At 42.4% G+C, this 27,689-nt stretch overlaps 1 protein-coding gene across 1 annotated transcript; it reads right to left on the reverse strand.

Annotated features, from left to right (window-relative positions):
• Positions 1-128: 128 nt before the first annotated feature.
• On the reverse strand, positions 129-27,447 carry LOC100591379 (carcinoembryonic antigen-related cell adhesion molecule 5-like). The gene is made up of 7 exons (XM_003277628.3): positions 27,444-27,447; positions 27,096-27,361; positions 7,656-7,902; positions 5,956-6,210; positions 3,006-3,284; positions 2,117-2,371; positions 129-508 (listed from the first exon to the last, which is right to left on the reverse strand). The coding sequence occupies exons 1-7, from the start codon at positions 27,445-27,447 to the stop codon at positions 129-131; spliced, it is 1,686 nt and encodes a 561-aa protein (XP_003277676.3).
• Positions 27,448-27,689: the final 242 nt, after the last annotated feature.

Consider the following 27,689-nt stretch of genomic DNA (forward strand, 5'->3'; position numbering starts at 1 on the left):
GAGATTTAATGGACTTACAGTTCCACATGACGGGGGAGGCCTCACAATCATGGCAGAAGGCAAGGAGGAGCAAGTCACACCCTTCCAAGGTTGCCACTGCAAGGAGCTGGTGACAGAGGGGTTTGAACTCACTTCCATCTGACTCGAGAGCCCAGGATCGAACTCAGGACAAATGGGTGGTGCCCCAGCACCAGTGCTGACCACCAGTTCCTGAGCAGGTTCTTCCCCTGCAGACCCACCCACTCGTCCTCAGTGCCCCTGGTCCCTGCCAGTGAAGCTTGCAGCTCCCAGATAAGTGGCTCCCTCTGGGATCCCCAGACACTCAGTCCTGGCTCCATGACCTCTGAGGGGCCCAGAGCTGGTACCTGGGACCTTATGACCCCAACAAAGTAGCCGGCAGTCCCTGTGAGCACCACGCTGATCAGGACACCCAAAGCAATCCCTGCGATGCCTCCAGCAGGAATGGTGGCCCTGAGTAAGGCCGGCTGCAGGCCATCCCCAGGAACCTCTGCAGGAAAGAGAGAGAGAGGGAGAAAGAGAGAGCTAGAAAGAGAGACAGAGGGAGGGAGAGGAAGAGAGAGGTGTCAGTGCTGGGGCTCTGGGTTTCAGGTCCTCAGAGCTGTTCCCTCCATGTGCTCAATTCGAACCCTCCTCTCCCCCCATTTTACAGATTGGGAAACTGAGGCCCAGGGAAAGGAAGAGTCTGGACCAGATAATAAATATAACACTCACAGATGACAGGAATAATGTCTGGTAAACTATATTATCTCATTTATTCCTCAAGACAACCCTATGAGGTAGGCATTGTTAATATCCCCATTAAAGAAACAGGCACTGAGAGGTTAAACTACCCCTCCACCATCACACATGGGGTAGAGTTAGAGTTTGAAACATGTTGATGCCAGAGCTTACACTCTGAACCTCTGCACTATGTGGCCTCTGAGGATCATATTCATCCATTCCTCATTCAACAAACATTTATTTAGCACATACTGTGTGTGCCAGACACCTTTTTAGGCACTCGAGGGATATTGCAGAAAACAGAACAGACAAAATTCCTGATGTCCTAGAGCTTACACTTTAGGAGGGAACTGAGACATAAAACACACAAAGGCCAGGTGTGGTGACTCACACCTGTAATCCCAGCACTTTGGGAGGCCGAGGCAGGCAGATCACGAGGTCAGGAGATCGAGACCATCCTGGCTAACACAGTGAAACCCTGTCTTTACTAAAAATACAAAAAATTAGTCAGGCGTGGTGGCACGCGCCTGTTGTCCCAGCTGCTTGGGAGACTGAGGCAAGAAAATCGTTTGAACCCAGGAAGCAGAGGTTGCAGTGGGCCAAGATCTCACCACTGCACTCCAGCATGGGCAACAGAGCGAGACTCTGTCAAAACACACACACACACACACACACACACACACACACACACACACACACAATGGAGCAAATATATAAAGTGATGACAAGCATTATAAAGGAGTAGAATAAGATGCTATTCGAGGATCTCACAGGAGGACCAGACTTGGTCTGGGGAAATCAGGGAACACATCCTGGAGGAAGTGACATTTAAGCTGAGATCCAGAAGACAAGTCCAGGATCAGCTAGTAGAGGGGTGAGTCTCCTGAGCAAAGTGGCCAGCATTCATTCATTCATTTATTCACTCAGCAAACTGTTCTAGGCACTGATGACACAGCAGTCAACAAAACAGACAAGGTCTCAACCCTCATAGATCTGGCCCCCTAGATGGAGAGATTGATGATGAATATTCAATGTAATAATTAGGGCCTGGCATGGTGGCTCACACCTGTAATCCCAGCATTTTGGGAGGCCAAGGCCAGTGGATCACCTGAGGTCAGGAGTTCAAGACCAGACTGGCCAACATGGCAAAACCCCGTCTCTAATAAAAAACATACAGCCAAGTTCAGAAGGACCACCCGACTGACCTGCAGACTTACAAGCTATAACAAATTCTTATTGTCTTGAGCCACTGGGTCTGGGGGGGTCATTTTATGCAACTTTGTTGAGGTACTATATGATTGACCCAAGCCCCAGAACCCACTTATATCAGGCAAGAGACTCTGAGCCACTGTCACCATAGCATCTCGACACCCACCTGAGATCCAGATCTTCCCATTGACTGAGCCGCGGAGGTGAGTGAGGCTGTTGGAGGCCTCACACGTGTACCTGCCCTCCTGGTCCAGAGTGACCTCAGAAATGACCAGGTGCTGGGTGGCAGGGCCTGGCCTTCTGTCCATCTCCCAGTGGTACTGGGCAGGGGGGTTTGAGTCAGCAAAGCAGGACAGGGTGAGGGCTGCCCCAGCTGTGACCTCTGGGTCTGGAGGGTTGACCATGTGAGGGTCTGAGCCATCTGCAGAGAATCGAGAAGGTCAGGCCAGAGGGAAGAGGAAAGGCCTTTGTCCGTATCACAACGCATTGGCCATTGTCTCGGATGACACTCTTCCATCCCCCTCCAGTGCATAACTGCATTCGACGCTGTTGGCCATCTCCCTTCTAGTTGCTTTCTTGCCCTCTACCACCACCACCACCTCCCCATACCATATTCTCAACTTCTACTGTGCAGCTAGAGGTATCCTTTTCAAAGCTTGTTCAACCTGCGTCACATCATGTCCCTTCTCTGCACAAACCCTTTTTTGGCTGCTGTCTCATGCAGAGTAAAAGCCAAAGCCCTCACCGTGGCCCACAGGCCCTGCACAACCTGTCCCATTACCTCTCTTGGGGCAAGACAGTCCTCTTCTTCCTCACTCTCCTTCCCTTTACTTCAGCCACTATGACCTCCTCTCTGAAAAGCACACTCCCACCCCAGGCTTGGCATTTGCAGTCTCCCTTCCACAAAATCTCCCCTTGGTGCCCTCCCTCACTTTGTCCAGGGCAGACACTTCCAGCTTTGCCAACAGAACCAGCTAAACTTCAGCCCCTGCTTCACCCCTCAACCACATTCCTGTGCACATCTCCACCCATCCTTTATCAGGCCCTGGACTCACATATAACTTTGACGAGAGTGGGGTTGCTGATGCTGCTGGTGGCTGAGTTCCAGCTCTCACACTGATAGACCCCCGTGTCATTCCTGGTGATGTTCCACAGAGTCAGTGTTCTGCAGTCCAGGGACACCTCCCTGTGGCCACCAACGAAGAGCTTCTGGCCATTGACGTACCGGTGGATGGCCACAGTGCTCCTTAGAGAAAGGCAATGCAGACTGATGGAAGCCACATGCTCCACTGGGGCTAAATTACTGGCTGTGACATTGGGCTGAGGAAGTGTCTCTGCAGGAAAGTTAGAAAGAGGTAGAAATGCTGAGTCCTGCCCAGATCGTGGGCTTAGAGAAGAACACCCTTAGGGAACACCCTTAGGGCTTAAGGAATTCAGCACACTTGCCAATCACCCATCCATGCACCTGTCCATAAGTCCATCTACTCTCCACCAACTCAGCCTTTCCTACATTCATTCACCCAATTGTTCACTCTTCCAGTCACCCTTCTATTGATCCAACCACGCATTTGTCCTTCAATCCACCCATCTATCCATCCATCATCCATCCATCCATCCATCCATCCTATCCATAAATCTATCTTCCCATCTACCTACCCGCCCAGGGTGCATACATGCACCCATCTTCTCAATCATTCACATTTTTTTCACTCATTCATCCACCCAATCATCTTTTCCAATCACTTACCACCCACCTAAATTCACTCATCCATCTATCCCTTCGTTTACCCAATCACCTATTCATTCATCCACCAATCCATCCATTGATCTTCCCTTCTGTTTGTTTACTTAATAAATTAACACTTCTGGAGCACCAAATATGCTCCAGGCTTTGTGCTAAATGCTTTACAGACACAATCTTATATTCTCATGCTTATATTTCAAGAGAAGAGTGGATTTTAACCCGTTTCACAGGTGATAAAACTGAGCAAACAATAAGAAGAACCTTCATCAATTGAGCACTTACTTTGTAGTAGATGTTTTATGTGTGTGATTCATTAGACTTCACAACAACCCTGTAAATCCCCATTTGGAAAATGAATAACCTGAGGCTCAGGGGTGATCCATGACTAACCCAAGATGAGGACATTGATCAATTGGGGCAAATGGGATTCACGCTGCCCATCTGCCTGCCTCTTTCCTTTCTCCCTGACCTGCATTACACCCAGGGTGATCTCCCGCACAGCTGAGTTGTACCCTCTGTAGCTCCTATGAATCACCTTGGTGTTGAGATGCACTGTGCTATAACATCCTTTTATTCTCCTAAGTCATAATCACACCATACAAATAAGAAAAGGATCTCAGAAGGGTAACCATTGAAAGCAAAAATTTTCATCCCTAAATAACTTTTATACCAATATTTTTAAAAATTTGGAGCAAGATACTACTCGGAGAGGCTGAGGCAGGAGAATGGCGTGAACCCGGGAGGCGGAGCTTGCGCCACTGCACTCCAGCCTGGGCGACAGAGCGAGACTCTGTCTCAAAAAAAAAAAAAAAAAAAAAAAAAATTTGGAGCAAGATAGCACAACTCTTCCTTTTAAAGGAAAATACGTATGCAGTAATTTATAAGAAATAGATACTGGGGGCCAGGCACAGTGGCTCATGCCTGTAATCCCAGCACTTTGGGAAGCCAAGGCGGGTGGATTACCTGAGGTCAGGAGTTCGAGACCAGCCTGGCCAACATGGCAAAACCCTGTCTCTACTAAAAACACAGAAATTAGCCAGATGTGCTGGTGCATGCCTGTTATCCCAGGCGGCTGAGGCAGAAGAATCACTTGAACCCAGGAGGCGGAGGTTGCAGTGAGCCAAGATCGTGCCATTGCACTCCAGCCTGGGTGGCAGAGTGAGACTTTGTCTTAAAAAAAAAAAAAAAAAAAAGAGAGAAGGAAAAAAAGAAAAATAGGTACTAGGAATGAACCTGTAAGAGGGTATAATAAAATATTAGCAGTGGTCATTTGAATGTAGAGTTTTTACCCTTTTCCTTTTAAAAAATATTTGTATTGGTAATTTCTCTTACACTGGATATACAGTATGTGTTCAATAAAGAAATAACCAGAATGTAGGATGTAATATGGCTCTATATTAATTAACAGAAAGATATTAAAGATTAAAAGATGAAATTTAAACAGTTTAAACAATAATAAGTATAGTCTAATACTATTTGTTGTTTAAAAATACATATATTTGGCCGGCCACAACGGCTGACACCTGTAATCCTAGCACTTTTGGAGGCCGAGGTGGACGGATCACTTAAGCCCAGGAGTTTGAGACCAGTCTGGGCAGCACAGCAAGACCCTGGCTCTACAAAAAGGACAAAAATTAGCCCAGCATGGTGGCATGTGCCTGTAGTGCCAGCTGCTTGGGAGGCTGAGGTGGGAGGATCAATTGATCCCAGGAGGTTGAGGCTGCAGAGAGCAAAGATCAAACCACTGCACTCCAGCCTGGCAGACAGAGTGAGAGCCTGTCTCAGAAAAAAAAAAAAAAAGACCACACACATATATTTGAATGTATATACAAAAACAGAGGAATTACAGAAGCCCTGTGACTTTTTCTGGGAGGCTTACTGTGGACAACATTTTTTGCCTTCTTGCCCATCTATATGATTTACTTTTTCTACAATTGTTGTGAAATTTATTTAAAATATGAAAAAGGTGGCATATAATATTTTTAAAGCAATCCTATCAATGAAAAGTCATTTTGTTGGTTAAAGAATGTAAAAATTTATTCTGCATAACACAGGTTAGAAAAATCTTGCTGAATATATAAAGAAGTGAAACAGCAAAGAAAAGAATTCTAAAAAACAAAACCAAACCCAAATTCACCAATGAAGTCCTGGGGCAGAGAAGAATTTTTCTCTTATTTTTTTCTTTTTCTTTTTTTTTTTTTTTTTTTTTTGATTTTGAGGATTTTACCATTAACCAATAACCCTCAACTCTGGCTTCATACCTGAGACAGTGATGATGGTGTCCACACTGCTGTGCAAGCCGGAAATGGAGTTGGAGGCCTTGCAGGTGTAGACCCCTGAGTGTGCCCTGGAGAGACTGGGCATGAAGAGGGTCTGGCCCTCCCACATGGCGACCCCACTGAAGCTCCATGTGTACTGGGCAAGAGGGTGGGAGGAGGCTAAGCCGACCAGAGTGAGGTTGGAACCAATCACAAAATCTGGGTCCAGTGCGGTCACAATGGGGGTATCTGGGCCGTCTGAACAAGGAGAAAGACTTCCTAATTAGGAAGAGCATGAGAAGTAAGGACCACCGCCCTAGATTGTGCATTTCAGCTCAGTGTTGGAAGCCTGACACGTTGAGGGAAGCACACAGCACCACAATGTAAAAGTTTGTGGAAGGAAGGAAGGGGGGGAGGGGGGAGGGCGGAAGGGAGGAGGGAGGGAGGAGGGAGGAGGGGGGAGGGAGGGGGGAGGGAGGGAAGGAAGGAAGGAACGAACCAGGCTGGTGGTAGCCTCCCTCTTGTGTCTATTACCCTCCTTGATCTTTGAAGACTGTCAGCTCCATGAGGACAGGGATATGCTTGTCAGTTATGTTAACTGCTTTGACTAGAAATAACACCCAACACGCACAGCACACAGTGGATGCTCAGTAGATGCTTTCCCAAAAGTAGAGAGACAGGAGGGCAGAGAGAGAAAAACACGTGGGTTCAAGTTCTTATCTTTCTTCTCGACCACGGTGAGATCTTGGGTGAGCCCTTCCCCTTTCTTAATCTCAGTTTTCTTGTTTGTAAAATGTGGTGTCTCTGAAAGTCCTTCCAGTCCTGCAAATATTTATGTTGTCCAGTCTGGAATTTCTGGGATCTTGGCTTCCTACAATCTCCATCTACCTTTGTACCTGAGATTGAATGGGTCTGAAAGTCCTTAATTGGGTACATAGTAGAAACTCAATAAATGCCCCTTAAATAAATAAATGATGATGAACTTTTGAGAGAATAGTCATTGTAAACGTCTATTAAGCACTTAGTGTGCAGAGTAGTGGAAAAGAATAAAGAAAAAAAGAGAAAAAAAGAAGTCCTTGCTATGTTCCAGGCACTATTCTAAGTTCTTTAAATGAACCAACTCACTTAATCCTCATAATCGCCCAATGAGATAGATAATATTATGATTCTCACTTTGCAGATGAGAGAACTGAGGACGTAGAAAAGTGAAGTGACTTGCCCAAGGACACCTAGCTAAGAAATAGCAGGGACGGCTGGGCACAGTGGCTCACGCCTGTAATTCTGGCACTTTGGAAGGCTGAGGCAGGAGGATTGCTTGAGCTCAGGAGTTCGAGACTAGGCTGAGCAACACAGTGAGACTTTGTCTCTACCAAAACTTTTAAAAATTAGCCAGGCATAGAGGCATGTGCCTGTGATCCCAGCCACTCGGGTGGCTGAGGCAGGAGGATTGCTTGAGCCCACAGGGGCAAGGCTGCAGTGAGCTATGATCCAGCCACTGCACTCCAGCCTGGACAACAGAGTGAGACCATGACTCAATAAATAAATAAATAAAAGAAATAGCAGCACTAGGATTTGAACCAAGACAGTCTGTAGAGTCCCTGATTTAAACGCTAAGCTATAAATCATGGATGAACCAGTAGATGGTTGGGCTGGAGGTTCTGTGTGGATCAGAGGTGAGTCGGAGCAGAGAAACCCAGACTTACAAGCCACGCCAACCACAAGGGCTTCACTGAGCCTGGATCCCAGGTGGTTCCTGATCTCACAGTGGTAGGTGCCGGAGTCATTGCATGTGACTGTGGGGATGGTGAGGACCCTGCCATCTCTGGAGATTACTGGTCCATCCCCTTCCTGAATCACATCAAGGTTCAGAAACCACTGGAATGTCCCGTCATTGTTTGGAGAAATGCATGTCAAATTCAAGGAGTCCGTATGCTCCACAGGGGCCAAGTTCTAGGCTTCCACCGGGGGCTGGTGCAGCTTCTCTGGTGAGAAGGAAAGAGAAAGAATGGGTTATAGGACAAGGCAGGATCTGGAACCCTAGGAGTCATCAGCAGCAGGAATAGGCTGGGGACCTTGGAAACACCATTGTTGGCTTTGCTGTTTCCAAGATGACCAATTAGAGCGTGCGCGCACACACACACACACACAGCCAACAGCTCTACTTCCAGAAGTTCTTAAGTGTCTAGAGATCCCAGATCCTCTCCCCAGAAACACACCCAATAACACGCACACCACACGAACACCTAGACATTGGTATATAATTTCAAGGGGTTATGGGTCACTCTAAAGACCAACTTTAGATTTCAAGTGAGGAATCTTTTACCTAGATTACAAATTAGTAAATATCTTTCTTTTTTGAGACAGGGTCTTGCTCTGTTGTTGCCCAGGCTTCAGTGCAGTGGCACTAACACGGCTCACTGTAGTCTCGACCTCCCAGGCTCAAGCGATCCTCCCGCCTCAGCCTCCTGAGTAGCTGAGATCGATGCATGTCACCATGCTCAGCTACTTTTGAAAAACTTTTGTAGAGTGGGGTCTTGCTGTGCTGTCCAGGCTGGTCTCAAACTCCTGGGCTCAAGTGATCCTCCTGTCTTGACCTCCCAAAGTGCTGGGATGACAGGCAGTAAATATCTTTCTTGAAGTCAACTTAGAAATACAGGTTGAAAGTTACACATGTTTATATGACTTTTGACCCAACGGTACACTTTTTTAAAGTTTTATTGAGGTATAATAAGCAAATAAAAATGTTATATGTTCAAAGTGTACAACTTGATGCTTTGATAGTTGATCTCTGCAATCAAGGTAATTAATATATCCATCACAGGCTGGGTGTGGTAGCTCATGCCTGTAATCCCAGCTCTTTGGGAGGCTGAGGAAGGTGGATCACCTGAGGTCAGGAGTTTGAGACCAGCCTGGCCAACATGGTGAAACCCCGTCTTTACTAAAAAATACAAAAATTAGCCAGGGGTGGTGGCATGCGCTTGTAATTCCAGCTACTTGGGAGGCTGAGGTGGGAGGATCTCTCGAACCTGGGTGGTGGGGGTTGCAGTGAGCCGAGATCATACCACTACACTCCAGCATGGACAACAGAGTGAGACTCCATCTCAAAAAAAAAAAAAAAAAAAAAGAGGAAGAAAGAAAAAAAAACTGCTGGATGCCTGCTTGCGTTGCTTGCACTGCAAGCTTTATCTCATGTACTACTGGTACCACCCTGTGCTGTAAAGACTATTAATATCCCATTTTACAATAGGTAAACTGAGGTTTATGTTGGGTAAGTGAGTTGTGAAAAACCAAGTTGTAAGTGGGTGAATCATTTTTAAACTCAGGGCTATATGACTCCAAACTTCATAACCACTGTGAAATAAATATTATGTAGAAAAATCTATTTTTAAAAAATCTCAGAAAATGAAGCAGGCACAGTTTTCCCTATTCCATTCCCTGAGCACAGTTAAAAACCTTGGATATTATCACTTCTACACTGCTGGTGGGAATGTAAACTAGTACAGCCATTATGGAAAACAGTGTGGAGATTCCTTAAAGAACTAAAAGTAGAACTACCATTTGATCCAGCAATCCCACTACTGGGTATCTACCCAGAGAAAAAGAAGTCATTATACAAAAAAGATACTTGCACACACATGTTTATAGCAGCACAATTCACAATTGCAAAATCGTGGCACCAACCCAAATGCCCATCAATCAATGAGTGGATAACGAAACTGTGATATATGTGTGTGTGTGTGTGTGTGTGTGTATATATATATATATATATATATATATATATATATATGAATGATGGAATACTACTCAGTCATAAAAAGGAATGAATTAACAACATTTGCAATGACCTGGGTGAGACTGGGGACTATCATTCTAAGTGAAGTAACTCAGGAATGGAAAACCAAACATCGTATGTTCTCACTGATATGTGGGAGCTAAGCTATGAGGACACAAAGGCATAAGAATGATACAATGGACTTTGGGGACTTGGGGTGAAGAGTGGGAGGGGAGCAAGGGATGAAATACTACAAATAGGGTGCAGTGTATACCGTTCAGGTGATGGGTGCACCCAAATCTCACAAATCAACCCCAAAGAACTTACTCATGTAACCAAACACGACCTGTACCCCAATAACCTATGGAAAAATAAAATAAAATAAAGCAATAGAGAAAAAGTCTCAAAAATATGAACAGAACATCATTGTTCTATGGGATTAATATAAAGCAGTCTATCACAGGTGTAACTAAAGAATAAATAAATAAATAAATAAATAAATAAATAAATACAAACAAACAAATAGATGACTCGGAAAGGAGGAGAGAATATGGCAGACTGGCTGCGGATCTCAAGACCGGAGAAAGGACATGGTGGTGAGTTTTCTAGACTTTCTTTGCGCCTCACAGATGCCAGACTGGGAGCTGGAGAACCTGGCAATCTAGAAATGCCAATGAGTGTAGATCCAAAAAAGGCTCAAGCAAAGCCTGCTCTAGCCAAAGGACAGGAAGAGGCAGCCTGACAAGATTTGCTAAAGACACCAAATCTTTAGAAGATAATCACTTTGCTGCTGTAATACCCCACAGAAAAGCCTGGACATTTACCCTTGCCAGCTGTACGGAGACACCCATCCCCTCCACCAGGCTGAATAAGCAGCTGGAACTGTCATCCTTGCCCAGCATTAATGAGCACCGACCCTGCAGTGTCCATTGAGGCCACTAGGGAGCAGTAACGAGGCGTCTCTGCCCCTTCTGGGCAAGATGGTATCAGAGGATGTCTCAGTGGGAAGCCTGAACTCTCCTAACTGCCCAGAGTAACAGTTGCCCCGCCCCACCTGGAATGTCAACAGAGGCCAAATGGGGAACCTGGACCTCCACCTCCACTGGCTGTAACAAGATGGTACCCCTTTTGCAGCAAGATGTCAGAGGAGACCTGCTATAACAGACGATTTAAATGAGATCCAGTGTCTCATAATATCCAAAATGTCCACGGTGTCGTTGAAAATCACTTGTCATACACCTACATGTAATCCCAATACTTTGGGAGGCCAAGGCGGGAGGATTGCTTGAGCTCAGAAGTTCGAGACCAGCCTGGGCAACATAGTGAGACTCCATCTCTACAAAAAAAAAAAAAAATTGACTGAATGAGAAAGACATTCCTGAAATTAAATGAGGAAAGACAATTAATAGAGATGACACGGATTGTTGTTGATGTTTTCTAACTTGGTCTTGAGTTTTCTAGGGGATTTAGTTGTAGATGTTTAAAGTGTAATTTTCACTGGTTACTTCTTTATCTTGGTGGTCGGCCTAATGCCTACATGTCTGACCTGTGACCAGGTGTCCCTCTCACAGTACACTTGTTTATTTTTTGTGTGTTTGTTTGTTTTTGAGACAGAGTCTCACTCTGTCACCCAGGTTGGAGTGCAGTGGTATGGTCTTGGCTCACTGCAACCTCCACCTCCCAGGTTCAAGCAATTCTCATGCCTCAGCCTCCTGAGTAGCTGGGATTACAGACGTGTGCCACTACACCCAACTAATTTTTTTTTTTTTTTAGTACAGATGGGGTTTCACCATGTTGGCCAGGCTGATCTTGAACTCCTAGCCTCATGGGATCCTCCCACCCCAACCTCCCATAATGCTGGGATTACAGGCATAAGCCATCACACCTGGCCCACAGTACACTTGTTTATAATGGCAGACATTCTTAAGGCTTTTGTCTGACCTGTGACCAGTTTATTTCTACAAAGAGAGCCATGCTTTAGGACAGCCCTGACCAGGAAAGACGTTAGGTTTGGATGTGTCAGTCAGGTGAGACACACAGGAGGCAGCACAACAAAACACATGAAATAACAGGGGCAGTTTATTACTCACAGATTCCGGAGAAGACAGAGCAGCACATCTCACAGAGCCAACAGGAAGAAGGGAGTTGTCTGGGACACCCACACTCAACCAGCGGGTAGGGAGCAAGAAACAGAAAGTGAGAGACCTGTGGGCTGATGCTTTTATTGGGGTCTAAGGAAACTGCTCAGGCAGTTTTCCACAGAGAATTCTAACTGGGTTTAGAGCCAGCAGGCACAAGTTGCATGGAGTCACACTGACTGGGAGGTGATCACTGTGGCATATCCGCACAGCCTATGCAGGGTCTGGGGGTCGGGGGGACAGTCAGGTGAGTTGTATCTAGCTGTTGCGTAAGGAGGTGGTTAACAGGAAGTGGTAGTGTAAGGCAGATATCTGGATCTGCCACATTAAGGATCTGGGGGGAGGTGGAGACCTGGAAACTGTGTCAAGGGTGACTAAGCTTTTCTTACGGTATGAGAGAGTCCAGCTTATATTCAAAATAGATACTGAGCCAGGCACAGTGGCTCACACCTGTAATCCCAACACTTTGGGAGGCTGAGACAAGAGGATTGCTTGGGCTCAGGAGTTTGAGATCCGCCTGGGCAACATAGTGAGACCTCCGTCTCTACAAATAAAATTTCAAAAAATTAGCTGGGTGTGGTTGCACGTGCCTATAGTCCCAGCTACTCGGGGGACTGAGATGAGAGGTTCACTTGAGCCCAGGAGTTCGAGGCTGCAGTGAGCCGTGATTGCACCACTGCGCTCCAGCCTGAGTGACAGAGTGTGACCCTGTCTCAAAACAATAAAATTTCAAAAATGGATACTGATTTTCTATAAAATTATAAGAATTTACTACACTGATGTTAGAATTGTCTTAAAAGAATCTTAGAGCAGCCAACATAAAAATGCTTCAATGAACAGTTACAAACACTTGAAATAAGTGTAAAACCAGAAAGTCTCAGCAAAGAAATAGAAGATATGAAAAAGAACCAGATGGAAATTTTAGAATGGAAAAGCACAATAACAGAAATTTTTAAAAAATTTAATGTTTGAGCCCAGCTGCAGAATGGAGATGACAGAGAGAAAAATGGGTACAGATAAAAGTTACCAAATCTGAACAACAGAAAGAAAATAGACTGATAAGAAATGAAGAACAGAACTTTGGGACCTGTGGGACTTTAACAAAAGAGCCAACATTCATGTCATCGGAGACCCAGAAGGAAAGGGGGAAGCGGCTATAATGGTTGATTTCCCAAATCTGGTAAAAGACATATATCTATGGAATCAAGAAACTGAGTAAACCCCAATGCCAATGTGGTAATCAGGATTCTAAATATAGTCCTTCCAGATTTCTGTTCCTGATTGTTCAATCAAATGCTAATCTAGGTATTGCTTTGAAGGGATTTTGTAATTAAAGCCCAAAGTCAGCTGATCTTAAGATACAGATCATCTGGGTGGGCCTGACCTGATTAGGTGAGTCTTTTAAAAGCAGAGCAGATGAGAAAATCAGAGAATCAAAACACAAGGAGGATTCAATGCCTCCTTGCTGTCTTTGAAGATGCAGGGGTCAATGTGTGAGCAGGGTAGAGTGGCCTGCAAGAGCTTAGAGCACCCGCAGATGACAGCCAGCAAGGAAACGGACCTCAGTCCTACAACTGTAAGAACCTGGATTCTGGCCAGGCATGGTGGCTCACGCCTGTAATCCCAGCACTTTGGGAGGCCGAGGCAGATGGATCATGAGGTCAGAAGATTGAGATCATTCTGGCTAACATGGTGAAACCCCGTCTCTACTAAAAATACAAAAAATTAGCCAGGCATGCTGGCGGGTGCCAGAGCTTGCAGTGAGCTGAGATCGCCCCACTGCACTCCAGCCTGGGTGACAGAGCGAGACTCTGTCTCAAAAAAAAAGAACCAGGATTCTGCCACCATCTGAATGAGCTTGGACATGGGTTCTTTCCCGAAGCCTACAGGTAAACCCCAGCCAACTCACATCACACCTTGATTTTGGCCTGGTGAGAGAACCCAGTTGAGGACACTTGGACATCTGAGGTACAGAAACTGAAATAGTAAATGTTATTCACTGTCTTAGTTCACCCAGACTCTGCACTAGAATGTAAGTGCAATTCGTTTATTATTTATGTATTTATTTATTTAGCTTTTTGGAGACAGAGTCTCGCTCTGTCGCCCAGGCTGGAGTGCAGTGGTGTGATCTCCACTCACTGTAACCCCGACCTCCTGGGTTCATGCTATTCTCCTGCCTCAGCCTCCCGAGTAGCTGGGACTATAGGTGCCCGCCACCACGCCCGGCTAATTTTTTGTATTTTTAGTAGAGACGGGATTTCACCGTGTTAGCCAGGATGGTCTTGACGTACTGACCTCGTGATCCACCTGCCTCAGTCTCCAAAAGTGCTGGGATTACAGGCGTGAGCCACCGCGCCTGAGTGCAATTAGTTTATTTTGGAGAAAGCATTGGCAGAGGTGTGGGAAAGTAAGTAAGGGAAAAGAAGGAAGCCATACAGAAAAATTAGCTCTATAGAAAACTGGAGCTCACCTCTGAAAACTGGTAAACACACCTCTGAGGGCCAGGCGCAGTGGCTCACGCCTGTAATCTCAGCACTTTAGGAGGCCGAGGCAGGCAGATCACCTGAGGTCGGGAGTTTGAGACCAGCCTGACCAACATGGAGAAACCCTCTCTCTACCAAAAATACAAAATTAGCCCGGCGTGGTGGCACATGCCTGTAATCCCAGCTAATCAGGAGGCTGAGGCAGGAGAATCACTTGAACCTGGGAGGCGGAGGTTGCAGTGAGCCAAGATCGTGCCATTGCATTCCAACTTGGGCAACAAGAGCGAAACTCCATCTCGAAACAAAACAACAACAACAACAAAAAACCACCTCTGAGTTGTTCTCCCTAAGTTCAGGGGAATGTATCTACCAATTCCTTCTTGGTGTTAGTTAGTGGTCACTCCCAGGATGTTAATTTCTCTGACATTTTTGGCCTGCCCTCAGTTGGGGCTTGCATCCTCTTGTACTCAGAGAAATCAGAGAGGCACAGACACTCATGGAGGGGGTTGGGGAAGTACTCACCGCTCTCTTTCAGTCATTTTGAGAATTTATCTTCTTTCCTCATTCAGTCATCCTAAAAGTCCTGTGTGTCAATATTAAATTACACCCACTGAAAGGAAGGCGTACATTTCCATTTCATGGCCTTTCATTTTCTATTACTGTCCCCTTCATTCCACTCCATCTTATTATTAGAATGATTCTACCAGTGTCTTTCTGGAAAATAGGTGTAGGAATAAATTTATTCTAAAAAATAAAACAACATCTACGCAAAGAGGTCTTAAAACCTTAATAATTAGTTCTATACAACAATTAACTCAAAGAAGTAATGCTGAATGCTTTCCAAATGCATACTGACAATAAGAAAAAATTATCAAATACCCACATTTGCATTTTTTCTAGACACGGTTACAGACCTAAATCCCTCAGTTGATCAGCTTGAGGGACCAAATAAATCTCTGTTATCGGTATAGCAACAGCACTTACTTGTTTTGTAGCAGTCAGGGCATATCAAAGTAAGATCAAAGAAAAAACAGAATCTCAAGAAATATATTTTCTCAAGGTAAACCCTCACCAAATTATAATTGAATGATTAGTCTGGTATAATTTTAGTAGAAAAATTATAGGAAAAAAAAAAGACAGGACAAAATATGATAACTGAGTTGTCAAAGATCAACTCCTAAGCAGCTAATTTAGTGTTCAGTAAAACCCAAAAATGCAGAAGCATGATTTTCCCATTTATAGTATGTTACATACTATAAATGAGTTATTTTAACCAATTTAAAAGTAAGACCTGGCCAGGCACGGTGGCTTACACCTGTAATCCCATCACTTTGGGAGGGCGAGACAGGTGGATTGCTTGAGGCTAGGAGTTTGAGACCAGCCTGGCTGACACGGCCAAACCCCGTCTCTACTAAAAATACAAAAATTAGCTGGGTGGGGTGGTGCATGCCTGTAATTTCAGCTCGTCAGAAGGCTGAAGCATGAAAATTATTTGAGCCTGGAGGCGGAGGTTGCAGTGAGCTGAGATTGCACCACTGCGCTCCAGCCTAGGCAACAAAGGGAGACTCTGTCTCAAAAAAAAAAAAAAAAAAAAAAAAAAAACACCAGGCACGGTGGCTCACACCTGTAATCCCAGCACTTTGGGAGGTCAAGGTGGGTGGATCACAAGGTCAGGAGTTCGAGACCAGCCTGGCCAATATGGTGAAACCCCGTCTCTACTAAAAATACAAAAATCAGTCAAGCGTGGTGGTGTGTGCCTGTAATCCCAGCTACTCAGTAGGCTGAGGCAGGAAAATTGCTTGAACCCAGGAGGCGGACCTTGTAGTGAGCTGAGATCCTGCCACTGCACTCCAGCCTGAGTGACAGAGCAAGGCTCTATCTCAAAAAAAAAAAAAAAAAAGGAAGTGAGACATGAGTATTGTATTGTATCATAATAAAGCAATTATTTGGCATTACATCTTAATGAATTTTATCCAATCAGTTTGCCTTTGTAGACACAGAGTGATTCATGTAATATGACATGTAGCATAATCAAGTTTAATCTCTATAATAATGGTTGTTTACCTGTAGGCTATAGTTGTAAAAGAAGAATAAATAAATAAAGCAATCTATCAATCTTGATCAAACAATGTAGCCCACAGTTGATTCAGATGTTACAATAATGCAGTTGGTACAACTCACTGGGCAGCACATACCATGAGCACTAACGAAAAATAAAAATCATGGTAAGGCGCAATGGTTCATGCCTGTAATCCCAGCACATTGAGAGGCAGAGGTGGGCAGATCACCTGAGGTCAGGAGTTCGAGACCAAGCTGGCCAACATGGCGAAATCCCATCTCTACTAAAAAGCACAAAAATTAGCCAGGCACAGTGGCGCATGCCTGTAATCCCAGCTACAGGGGAGGCTCAGGCAGGAGAGTCGCTTGAACCCAGGAGGCAGAGGCTGCAGTGAGCCGAGATCGTGCCACTGCACTCCAGCCTGGGCGATAGATTGAGACTCCGTCTCAAAAAGAAAATGATAAATGAAAAATGAAAATCAACTGCATGAAAGTCAATTCAGTTTATGCCTAGCCTTCATTAAAGACCAACAAGAAAAAATAAAAAAAAAAACAAAAAATAAATGTCTCAGTGAAAATCTCATTTGGGCTCTCATCTACAGGACAGAGTATAGATGGAAAATATGTGTTTGATGTAATAACTGATTTTGTGATATACCTTTATGATTGAAAATAGTTGATATATTAAGAAATAATAGTAAAATAAATGTTATTTTAAGCCTCCAAATTTGTGATAATTTTGTTAGGCAGCAATAAATAAAAAAAAAAACTAATACACCCAAACAGAATAAACCCAAATGAATCTATTCCAGGACATATCATAATCAAACTGTTGAAAGCTAAAGATGAATTTAAAATCTTGAAAGCAGTGAAAGACGCATGATACCTTACCCATAGGAAGAAAACAATTTTAATGAAAGTAGATTTCTCATCAGAAACTATGAAAGCCAGAAGAAAGAAGCTCAACATTTTATAAGTGCTAAAGAACTGTCAACCCAGGATTCTATAACCAGCGAATGAAAAAGATGTACATTTATATGTATACATATAAAATATGTATATAAATGTATATACTATTATATGTGTATATTACGTATATAACCATTCAAGAATGAGAGAGATGTACATTTTAAAATAATTAAAAGAGGCTGGGTCAGGTGACTCACTCCTATAATCCTAGCACTTTGAGAGGCTGAGGCGGGCAGATCACTTGCGGTCAGGAGTTCGAGACTGGCCTGGCCAAAATGGCAAAACCCTGTCTCTACTAAAAATACAAAAATTAGGCAGGCATGGAGGCTGAGGCAGGAGAATTGCCTGAACCTGGGAGGCGGAGGTGCAGTGAGCCAAGATCGAGCCACTGCACTCCAGCCTGGGTAACAGAGCAAGACTCCATCTCGAAAAATAAATAAAATAAAATAAAATAACTAAAAGAGTTATTGAATTGTAATTGCATTTGGATTGGAAATTGGATCTAATTGTAAATTGGATCCAAGAGTAACTGGATTGTTTGTTATACAAATGATAAAGGCTCTAGGGAATGAGCACCCCATTCTCCATGATGTGATTATTCCACATTGCACGCCTGTATCAAAACATCTCATGCACCCCATAAATATATACACCTACTATGTACCCATAAAAATTAAAATAAACAAATTTTTAAAAATAAAATAAAAGAATTCAGGAGAAACTAACACATTCTCAGATGAAGGAAAACTAAGAGAATTTGTTGCCAGCAGACCTACCCTTAAAGAATAGAGAAAGGGAGTTATTAAAACAGAAAAGAATGGTAAAAGAAGGAATCTGGAACATTAGGAGAAAAGAAAGAGAAGGAAGCAAAGAAGAAAAGGAGAAAGGGGGTAAGGAGGAGAGGACAGAAAAAGAGGAGAGGAGAGAGGAAGGGGTTTTCTTTTACTTCTTGAGTTTTCTTTCCCTTTTTTTCCAGAGGATCTTCACGCCTCTAACTGAATTTTCTAAATTACATTTAATAGTTAAAGGAAAAATTGTAACACTGTCTGATGTAATTCTCAATGTATGTAAAGAAAATATTAAGACAATAATATTATAAATGATTATAAATGGGAGAAGATAATGGTATTAAAGGGAGGTAAGGTTTCTTTTTTTTTTTTTTTTTTAACTGAGTCTTGTTCTGTTGCCCAGGCTGGAGTGCAGTGGCACGATCTCAGCTCACTACAACCTCTGCTTCCCGGGTTCAAGAGATTCTCGTGCCTCAGCCTCCTGAGTAGCTGGGACTACAGGCACGCGCCCCCGTGTCTGGCTAATTTTTGTATTTTTAGTAGAGACGGGGTTTCACCATGTTGGCCAGGCTGGTCTGGAACTCCTGGCCTCAAGTGGTCTGCCTGCCTCGATCTCCCAACGTGCTGGGATTAGACGTGTGAGCCACTGTGCTGGGCCTGGCCCTGAGGTAAGGCTTCTATATTTCGTTTGAACTGGTAAAATGTCAAAACCAATAGGCTGTGATAAACTCTATACGTAATACCTACAGCCATTGCTAAAAAGTCTATACAAAGAGACACACTCAAAAACATTACAGATAAATAAAATGAGATTCTAAAAAAATGTTGATGTGACCCATAAGTAGGCAGGAAAAAGGAAACAGAAAAGCAAAAAACCAAAAAACAAATAGAAGACAAAAAAAAATGAATTGGCAGACCTAAGTCCTAACATAACAATAATTACATTAAATTTAATAGCCTAAATATACCAATTAAAGGACTTATATTTACAGATTGTATTTTTTAAATGAGCCGGTTAAATGATAGCTGCAACAAAATTACTTCAAATATACTCATACACATAGGTTGAAAAGGATAAAAAAAGATATACTATGTCAATATTAATAAAAGGAAAGCAAGAATGGTTATATTCGCATCAGATAAAGAACAGAGCAAAGAAAATTAGCAGGGACGGAGAGGAACATAATGGTAGAAGAATCGCTCCACCAAGAAGACGTGGCAATCCCAAATGTGTACACACCAAACAACGGAACTACAGAATATGGGAAGGAAAAATGGACAGAACTGAAGTGAGAAATGCATAAACTGACAATTACGGTTTGGGACATCAGCACTACTCTCAACTATTGATAGAATAACTAGACAAAAAACAAATCAGCAAGGACAGAAGAACTCAGCACCACCAGCAATCAAGATCTAATCGACATTGATAGGACATTTCACCCAACAACAGCGAAATACACATTCTTTCCAAACATTCACAGAACATAGACTAAATAAGCCGTGTCCTGGGCTAGAAAACCTCAACAAACTTAAAAGAATTGAAACCATACAGTGTGTTCTCTGACCACAGTGGAATCCAACTAGAAATAACTAACAGGAAGATAAGAACAAAATCTCCAGATACTTGGAAGCTGAACACCACACTTTTAACTAAGCCACAGGTCAAAGAAAAAGTCTTGGGGGAAAACAAAAATACATTGAACTGAATGAAAAAGAAAAGACAACACATCAAATTTTGTAGGATGGAACTAAAGCAGTGCTTAGAGAGAAGTTTATAGCACAAAAATGCTTACGGTAGACAAGAGGGAAAGTGTCAAATTGATCATCTAAGCTCCCAACTCAAGATATTAGAAAAAAAGCAAAAGAAACCCAAATCAAACAAAAGAAATAAAATCATAAATGGCAAAAATCAATAAATTTGAATAGAGAAAACCAATGAAACAAAAAGTTGGTTCTGGCCAGTCACGGTGGCTCACACCTGTAGTCCCAGCTAGTCGGGAGGCCGAGGTGGGAGGATCACTTGAGCCTGGGAAGCTGAGGCTGCAGTGAGCAGTGATTGCACCACTGAACTCCATCCTGGGTAACGGAGTAAGATCCCCTCCCCCTAAAAAAGATGGTTCTTACACAACAATCAAAATTGATGAACCTCTAGCATTATTGAGAAAGAAAATAATGAAATTACTTATCACCAATTTATCAGAAAATTAATCAATTGCCAATGTCAGGAAAGAAACAGTGGATATCATTACAAGCCTTGCTGACAACAAAATGATAATAAGGGATTGCGACAAACAGCTCTACACACATAAATTTGATAATTTACGTAAAAAGAACTAATTCCTCAAAAAAGCAAAAACTACCACCACTAACCCAGTATGAAATAGAGAATCTGAATAACCCTACAACTATTAAGGAAACTGGTTTTTAAATTTTAAAATTCCTGAAAAGGAAATCTCCAGGCCTCAATAGTTTCATATGAGAACTACCACTTGATCCAGCAATCCCACTACTGGGTATCTACCAAGAGGAAAAGAAGTCATTAGACAAAGAAGACACTTGCACACACATGTTTATAGCAGCACAATTCCCAATTGCAAAAATGTGGAACCAACCCAAATACTCATCAATCAACGAGTAGATAAGGAAACTGTGATATATATATATATGTGATGGAATACTACTGAGCCACAAAAAATGAATTAATGCATTCGCAGCAACCTGGATGGGATTGAAGACTATTATTCTAAGTGAAATAACTCAGGAATGGAAAACCAAACATCGTATGTTCTCATTGATATATGGGGGCTAAGCTATGAGGATGCAAAGGCATAAGAATGATACAATGGACTTTGGGGACTTGGATGGGGGAAAGGTGGGAAGGGGATGAGGGATAAAATACTACAAAGTGGGTTCAGTATATACTGCTCCGGTAATGAGTCCACCAAAATCTCACAAATCACCACTAAAGAACTTATACTACCTGTTCCCCAAAAACCTACGGAAACAAAAAAATTAAGAAAAGAAAAAAATTAAATGTGAAAATATAAGCTACAGACTAGGAGAAAATATTTGCAAATCATAAATCTGATAAAGGACACCTATCTAGAATATGCAAATAACTCTCAAAACTCAACAGCAAAAACAAAACCAAACGACAACAACAATCCATATTTTTCAGTGAAATCTCTCTTCACGGTACCACACAGTCATGATTACTATAGCTATATAATAAATTTTGAAATCAGGGAGAGTGCTACCTTCTACTTTATTCTTTTTTTTCAAAATTGTTTTAGTTATTCAGTTCTTTTCCTTTGCACACAATCTCTCTTCATCGAAGAGAGATTTCACTGAAAAAGATACACAAATGGCAAATAGGCACAGGAAGAGATATTTAATCGACATCATTAGCCATTAGGGAAAAGCAAAGTAAGATCACGATAAAATACTAGCTACATACCTATTAGAATGACTAAACTTGAAAACAATCACAGCGACAATACGAAACACTGCCGAGGACGCAGGGACACCTCATCTCCCACACCTTGCTGATGGAGATGTAAAATGGTGCAGCCACTAGGGAAAACAGTTTGGCAATTTCTTTAAAACACTAAACAGGCACTTAGCATATTGCACCATTGCACCCCGGAGCATTATCTCAAAGAAATAGAAACTCAAGCCAGGCACGGTGGCTCACGCCTGAAATCCCAGCACTTTGGGAGGCCGAGGCAGTGGATCACCTGAGCTCAGGAGTTCAAGACCAGCCTGGCCAATATGACAAAACCCTATCTCTACTAAAAATACAAAAAATTAGCCAGGCATAGTGGCAGGTGCCTGTAATCTCAGCTACTCAGGAGACTGAGGCAGGAGAATCGCTTGAACTCGGCAGGCAGAGGTTGCAGTGAGTAGAGATCGCACCACTGCACTCCAGCTTGGGTGACTGAGTGAGACTCTGTCTCAAAAAAAAAAAAAAAAAAAAAAAAAGCAGGTCCACACAAAATCCTATAGGTGAATGTTTATAATAGCTTTATTTGTAATACCTAAAAAACAAAAGCAACCAAGTTGTCTTTCAATAACTGAATGATTAAACAAACTATAGTACATGGAAAAGTGCTCAGTAATAAAAAGGAGCAAACTATTGATATGTAACTACATTTGACCCTTGAACGACATAGGCTTTAACTGTGCAGGTCCACTTATAAGCAGATTTTCTTCTGTCTCTACCACCCCTGAGACAACCAAACTAACCCCTCCTCTTCCTCCTTCTCCTCTGCATGAAAACAACGGGGATGAAGACCTTCATAATGATCCACTTCCACCTAATGAATAGTAAACATATTTTCTCTTTTTTATGATTTTAATACATTTTTCAGCTTACTTTATTGTAAGAATACAGTACATAATACATAGAACATGCAAAATATGGCTTCCATTCAACAATAAGCTATTAGTAATTAAATTTTGGGGGCTCAAAAATTAATTTCAACTGGGCAGAGTTCAGCACCACTAATCCCCACATTGTGCAAGCACCAACTGTATTTGAATGGATTTCAAGGGCATTATGCATGAGAAAAATATTAAAGTCACTCTCAAAAGGTCACACACTGTACAATTCCATCTATATAACATCCTTGAAATGACAAAATTATAGAGATGGAAAACAAATTGGTGGCTGACAGGGGTTAAGGATGGGGGAAAAGAGGGAAGTGGGTGTGACTATGAAAAGGTGGCACCAGGGAGAATTTTGTGGCAATAAAATAGTTTTGTAACTTGACTGCAGTGGCGTTTACATGATCATGTGATCAGTTGGAACTACACGCACACACATTGTACCAGTATCATTCCTGATTGTGATGTTGAACTATAGTTATATAAGATGTATTCACTGGGGGAAACTGGATGAAGGGCACATGGGATCTCTCCATGATACAATTTCTTTGCAACTTCCTGTGAATCTATAATTATTTCAAATTTTAAAAAGAAAAGCAAAATTAAAGATTTTACAAATTAAATCTGAAAGGAAATAAACTAAGTGTTAATAATTGCCTCTTGGGGAGGTGGAAGTACATGAGATTTTTCTGTTTTGCATGCAAGTATTTTCTACAATGAACATATATGTTACTTTGTTTTTATCACAGTAATTTAAAAAAAAAAATCTTCCTCAAACCATGGTCATGAGAGGTCTACTCAGCTGCTTACATGTTCCCCTCCAGTGATGGCACAGGGGATGGCCTCTCCTAAGATAGCCCTAGGAGGATGGCCTCACAGGTGAAGGAAGTGGGGAGAGCAGAGCATCTCCTAGCTAGGGACTTCTGAGTCATGCGGCAAGCATCAACCATTTGCAACAACAACAATAAAAAAAAAAACCATGAGAAACAGACACTTATTCACAATGCTGGTAGGAATGCAAAATGGTATCATCACAATGCAGCGGGGATGGGGAATATCTAACAATTTATGTATGGATCTGCTTTTCAAACCAGTTACCCTATTTCTAGGAAGTTCACCTGAAGAAACACCTCTGGCAATATGAAAACACATGTCCACGAAGTTATTCATTACAACACTGTTTGTCACTGCAGAATATTGGAAACCACCAACATGCCCAGCATAGGAGAGTAGCTGAATGAATTATGGTACCTCTACACAATGGAATGCTGCTGTAACAAAAGAATGAGGAAGATCTCCATGGCCTGATAAGAAGTGCTTTGCAGGACATTCTGTCAAGCGAAAAAAGCAAATTGCAAAAGAGCATATACAGTATGCTATCTGTTGTGTAAGAAGGAACAATGAAACATACACATATCTATTTATCTTTACACACACACACGAAGGATAAACCAGGAAGAAATGAAGTTGGTTACCCGTAAGAGGTGAGAGGAAAATAAGGTGGAAGGAATATGGGAGGGAGTGACCCTTCTCTGAAATGTCTTTATAACGAGGTTTGACTTTTGAAAGCACGTTAATATTCTAAATGTTCAAAAAATAAAATTAAACAGAAAAACAAACTAAAGCAAATTAACCTAATTGTATTTCAAATGAATATTATAATTACACTGAAGGGGAAGGAGGGAAGGAAGGAAGGAAGGAAGGAAGGAAGGAAGGAAGGAAGGAAGGAAGGAAGGAAATGTGAGAGGGAGGGAAACAGGGAAGGAGAGGGTAATAAAAGGACTAACTCTAGTAATTTGTGTATATTTTACTATATACCCACAGTCTTTAACAGGGTTGGAGGATGGGAACTGCAAACAAATCCTGAATTCATTTTAGTAGAACTGTTTTTTGTAGCGGTATGGGTGATGCAATTGTAAGACTATGTTAAATGTATTATATTGTTATAATGTATATAGATATATCAAATTATTATATTAAGCAAATGAGTAAATGTGTTAATGTTGGGAGCCAGGATTCTCACTGTGGAAGAAGGGACATGCAAATGGGAAAAGCAAAAAAGAACCTGGAATTAGGAGTGGTGGTGTAAATGCATGATTTCTAAAATATGCATAATTATGTGCATATGTGGGCATATGTGTATGTCTGTGTGTACACATGCACACATTTTTCTAGTTCTGTCCACTGAAAGAGACTAAAAGCAAAGACACGCAAGTAGCACCTAGCTCCTAGATGTTTGGTCTCTAATACCATTCCATCTAAAAGGAAGCAGTGCTCTCCAGAGAAATGACTTATTCCAGGAGAGGAGCAGAATATGTACAACATGAGCCCTGAATATCTTATTATGCCAAGCACGGAGTGCTTTTAAAAAATGAGCATGTCCTAAGGGAGATGAAAAGGGCTCCCACTAGTCAACTTCAGAATAATTTAAGCACCCATATATTAAGTACAGTAACAAGTTATAAACCATTAGAAAATAGAAAGTAACGAGTCCTTACTGATAATAGATAGATAATAGGTAGATGATGATAGATAGTTTTAATTTTTAAATGGGGAGTTATATTCTTTAAAAATGGCAACACCATTAAAGATAAAGAAAGGCCGTAGAGGCTGTAGAGGCATGGTGGCTCACGCCTGTAATCCCAGCACTTTGGGAGGCTGAGGCAGGAGGATCACTTGAGACCAGTAGATTGAAACCAACCTGGGAAATATAGCGAGACCACATGTCAATGAAAAATAAAATTTTGGCTGGGCACAGTGGCTCATGCCTGTAATCCCAACACTTTAGGAGGCTGAGGCAGGTGGATCACCTGAGGTCGGGAGTTCAAGACCAGCCTGGCCAACGTGGCAAAACCCCGTCTCTACTAAAAATACAAAAATTAGCTGGATGTGGTGGTGGGCACCTGCAATCCCAGCTACTCAGGAGGCTTAGGCAGGAGAATCTCTTGAACCCAGGAGGTGGAGATTGCAGTGAGCCAAGATAGCACCACTACACTCCAGCCTGGGTGACAGAGCAAGACTCCGTCTCAAACATAAAAATTATTTGAAAAAAGAAAACTTTTAAAAATTAGATGAGTGTGGTGGTGCATGCCTGTGGTCCCAGCTACTCAGGAGGCTGAGGCAGGAGGATCTCTTGAGCTCAGAAGTTGGAGGCTGCAATGTGCTGTGATCGTACCACTGCACTCCAGCCCAGCTGACAGAACAAGACCCTATCTCTAAACAAAAACAAAAAATTAAAAAGATTAATTTTAAACAAGAAAAACTGTGGGAAAGTTTCAGATGAAAAGAGGGTAAAGAGGACACAAAATCCAGTATCTGACTAGAGACTGGATCCTGTACTGGATGGGGGAATAGGCTATGAAGGATTTTATTGTGCCAATTGACAAAGTTGGAATATGGATGATAGAGTACATAAAAGTATTTTATCCCTGGACATTTATGAAGGTGATAACTGTGGGTATGTAAGAGAATATCTCTGTTCTTAGGAAATACACATTGATGTATTTAGGGGTAAAGAGCCATGAAGTTTGTAATGTACTATCAAATGGAGGGAAGGAAGGAGAGAGGGAGGGGGAGACAGAAGGGGGAGAGAGAAAACAAATGATAAAGTAAATGAGAACAAATATTAACACTAGACGAATCTGAATAAAGGGCATATGGGTGTTCTTTGTACTCTTTATTTTTGCAACTTTTTTAAAATTTGAAATTATTTCCAAATAAACTGTTTCAAAATGTTATTATAGAAAAGACAAAGTAGCCCTCAGAAAATGTTTTTCCCCTACACTCCCATCAACCACTTGGGAGTGCTCACTTCCCACACCCTTGGCAACACTGATTAGAATCACACTTGAAAAGTTTTAACAGGCTTATGAGTAAGGGATTGCCTTTATTATTAGTGAGATTGAACTTCTTTTCATATCATTATTGACCATTTATATTTCTTCCTCTGCAAACTGATTTCCAAATCTTTCTCCTGTTTTTTTCTACTGAAGTATTTTTTCTTATTGATTTGTAAAAACTCTTTATATATTGTATATATTATACAAGGATTTTACATGATAATTAAATAAAAGGATTAGTACAGGGAAGGAAACAGAATAATTACTCAGAAGAAGGATGCTTTGAGCATTGTCACTTTAATAATGAGGTGGAGGTGATAATATTTAAATACTTAAATGTAGTAACACTCTAATGTAGTACTCAAGAACATGGACTTTAGGGTTAAGCAGAGACTGGGTTCAAATCCCAGCTCCATAGGTGCCACTGGCCATGTTGTTACACTCTCTGAGCCTCAGCTCCCCTACTCATAAATCTTATCTAAAAGTTGTAGTGAAGAGCCCATGACATTCTATCTGCAAAGGATAAACAATACTTGGTACACAGAAAGCACTTTCTAAATGCTATTATTAATTTTGCTACCAGAGAGCCTCCCCACTGCCTCCCAAGGGTGATCCTTACCAGAGACAAGTAGCATAGCATGCTGGCAACTGTTTTCACCAGAAGAGATGAGATGCAGGGTGTAGATGCCACTGTCAGATGCACGCACATCAATAATGGTCAGGGAACCATCAGCACTGCCTGTTTCCCTCCCAGTGCGGGCTGGTCCTGGGGTGTAGCCACGGCTGAAGAAGTTAAAATTGAGGATCCGGGTAACCTGATTGGTGGTTGCTCCTCGGAGCCAATAGGAGATGAAATTCTGAGAGATCCCCTGGACAGACAGGGTGACATTGCCCCCCTCGATGGCCCAGGGAGGGATGGATGTGATCGTCAGCTGAGCAGACACCTGCTTCTTGCAGAGGCTCAGGAAGAAGGCTAAGGGAGGAAGCAAAGAGCACTATCACAGAGGCCACTTAGCAGCATTCAACAGTAGACTCAGCCACTGCTAGAGTCTCACTCATCGGAGTTAAACCGTGGGAGTGGGAAGAGCATGTGCAAAGGCCCCGAGGCAGGAGGAAGATCACTGTTTTTGAGGGGAAAGCAGGGAAGCCAGTGTGGTTGGAGTTGAGTAAGTGAAAATGAAAGAGGTAAGAGATAAAGTCAGAGAGGTAAGAGAGACAGATCACACTTACAACTGGCACTGACATTTTTGGCAAGACAATTATTCATCTTGTGGATCCGTCCTGTGCATTGCAAGGAGTTT

The sequence above is a fragment of the Nomascus leucogenys genome, chromosome 17, assembly GCF_006542625.1.
Source record: "Nomascus leucogenys isolate Asia chromosome 17, Asia_NLE_v1, whole genome shotgun sequence".
NCBI lineage: Eukaryota > Metazoa > Chordata > Mammalia > Primates > Hylobatidae > Nomascus > Nomascus leucogenys.

Coding starts and splice junctions, on each gene's coding strand:
- LOC100591379 (XM_003277628.3), bottom strand. Junction 7,903..27,095: donor GTTCCCTGACCATTATTGAT/GTGCGTGCATCT, acceptor GTGGAAGCCTAG/AACTTGGCCCCTGTGGAGCA. Junction 3,285..5,955: donor CACCATCATCACTGTCTCAG/GTATGAAGCCAG, acceptor ACTTTCCTGCAG/AGACACTTCCTCAGCCCAAT.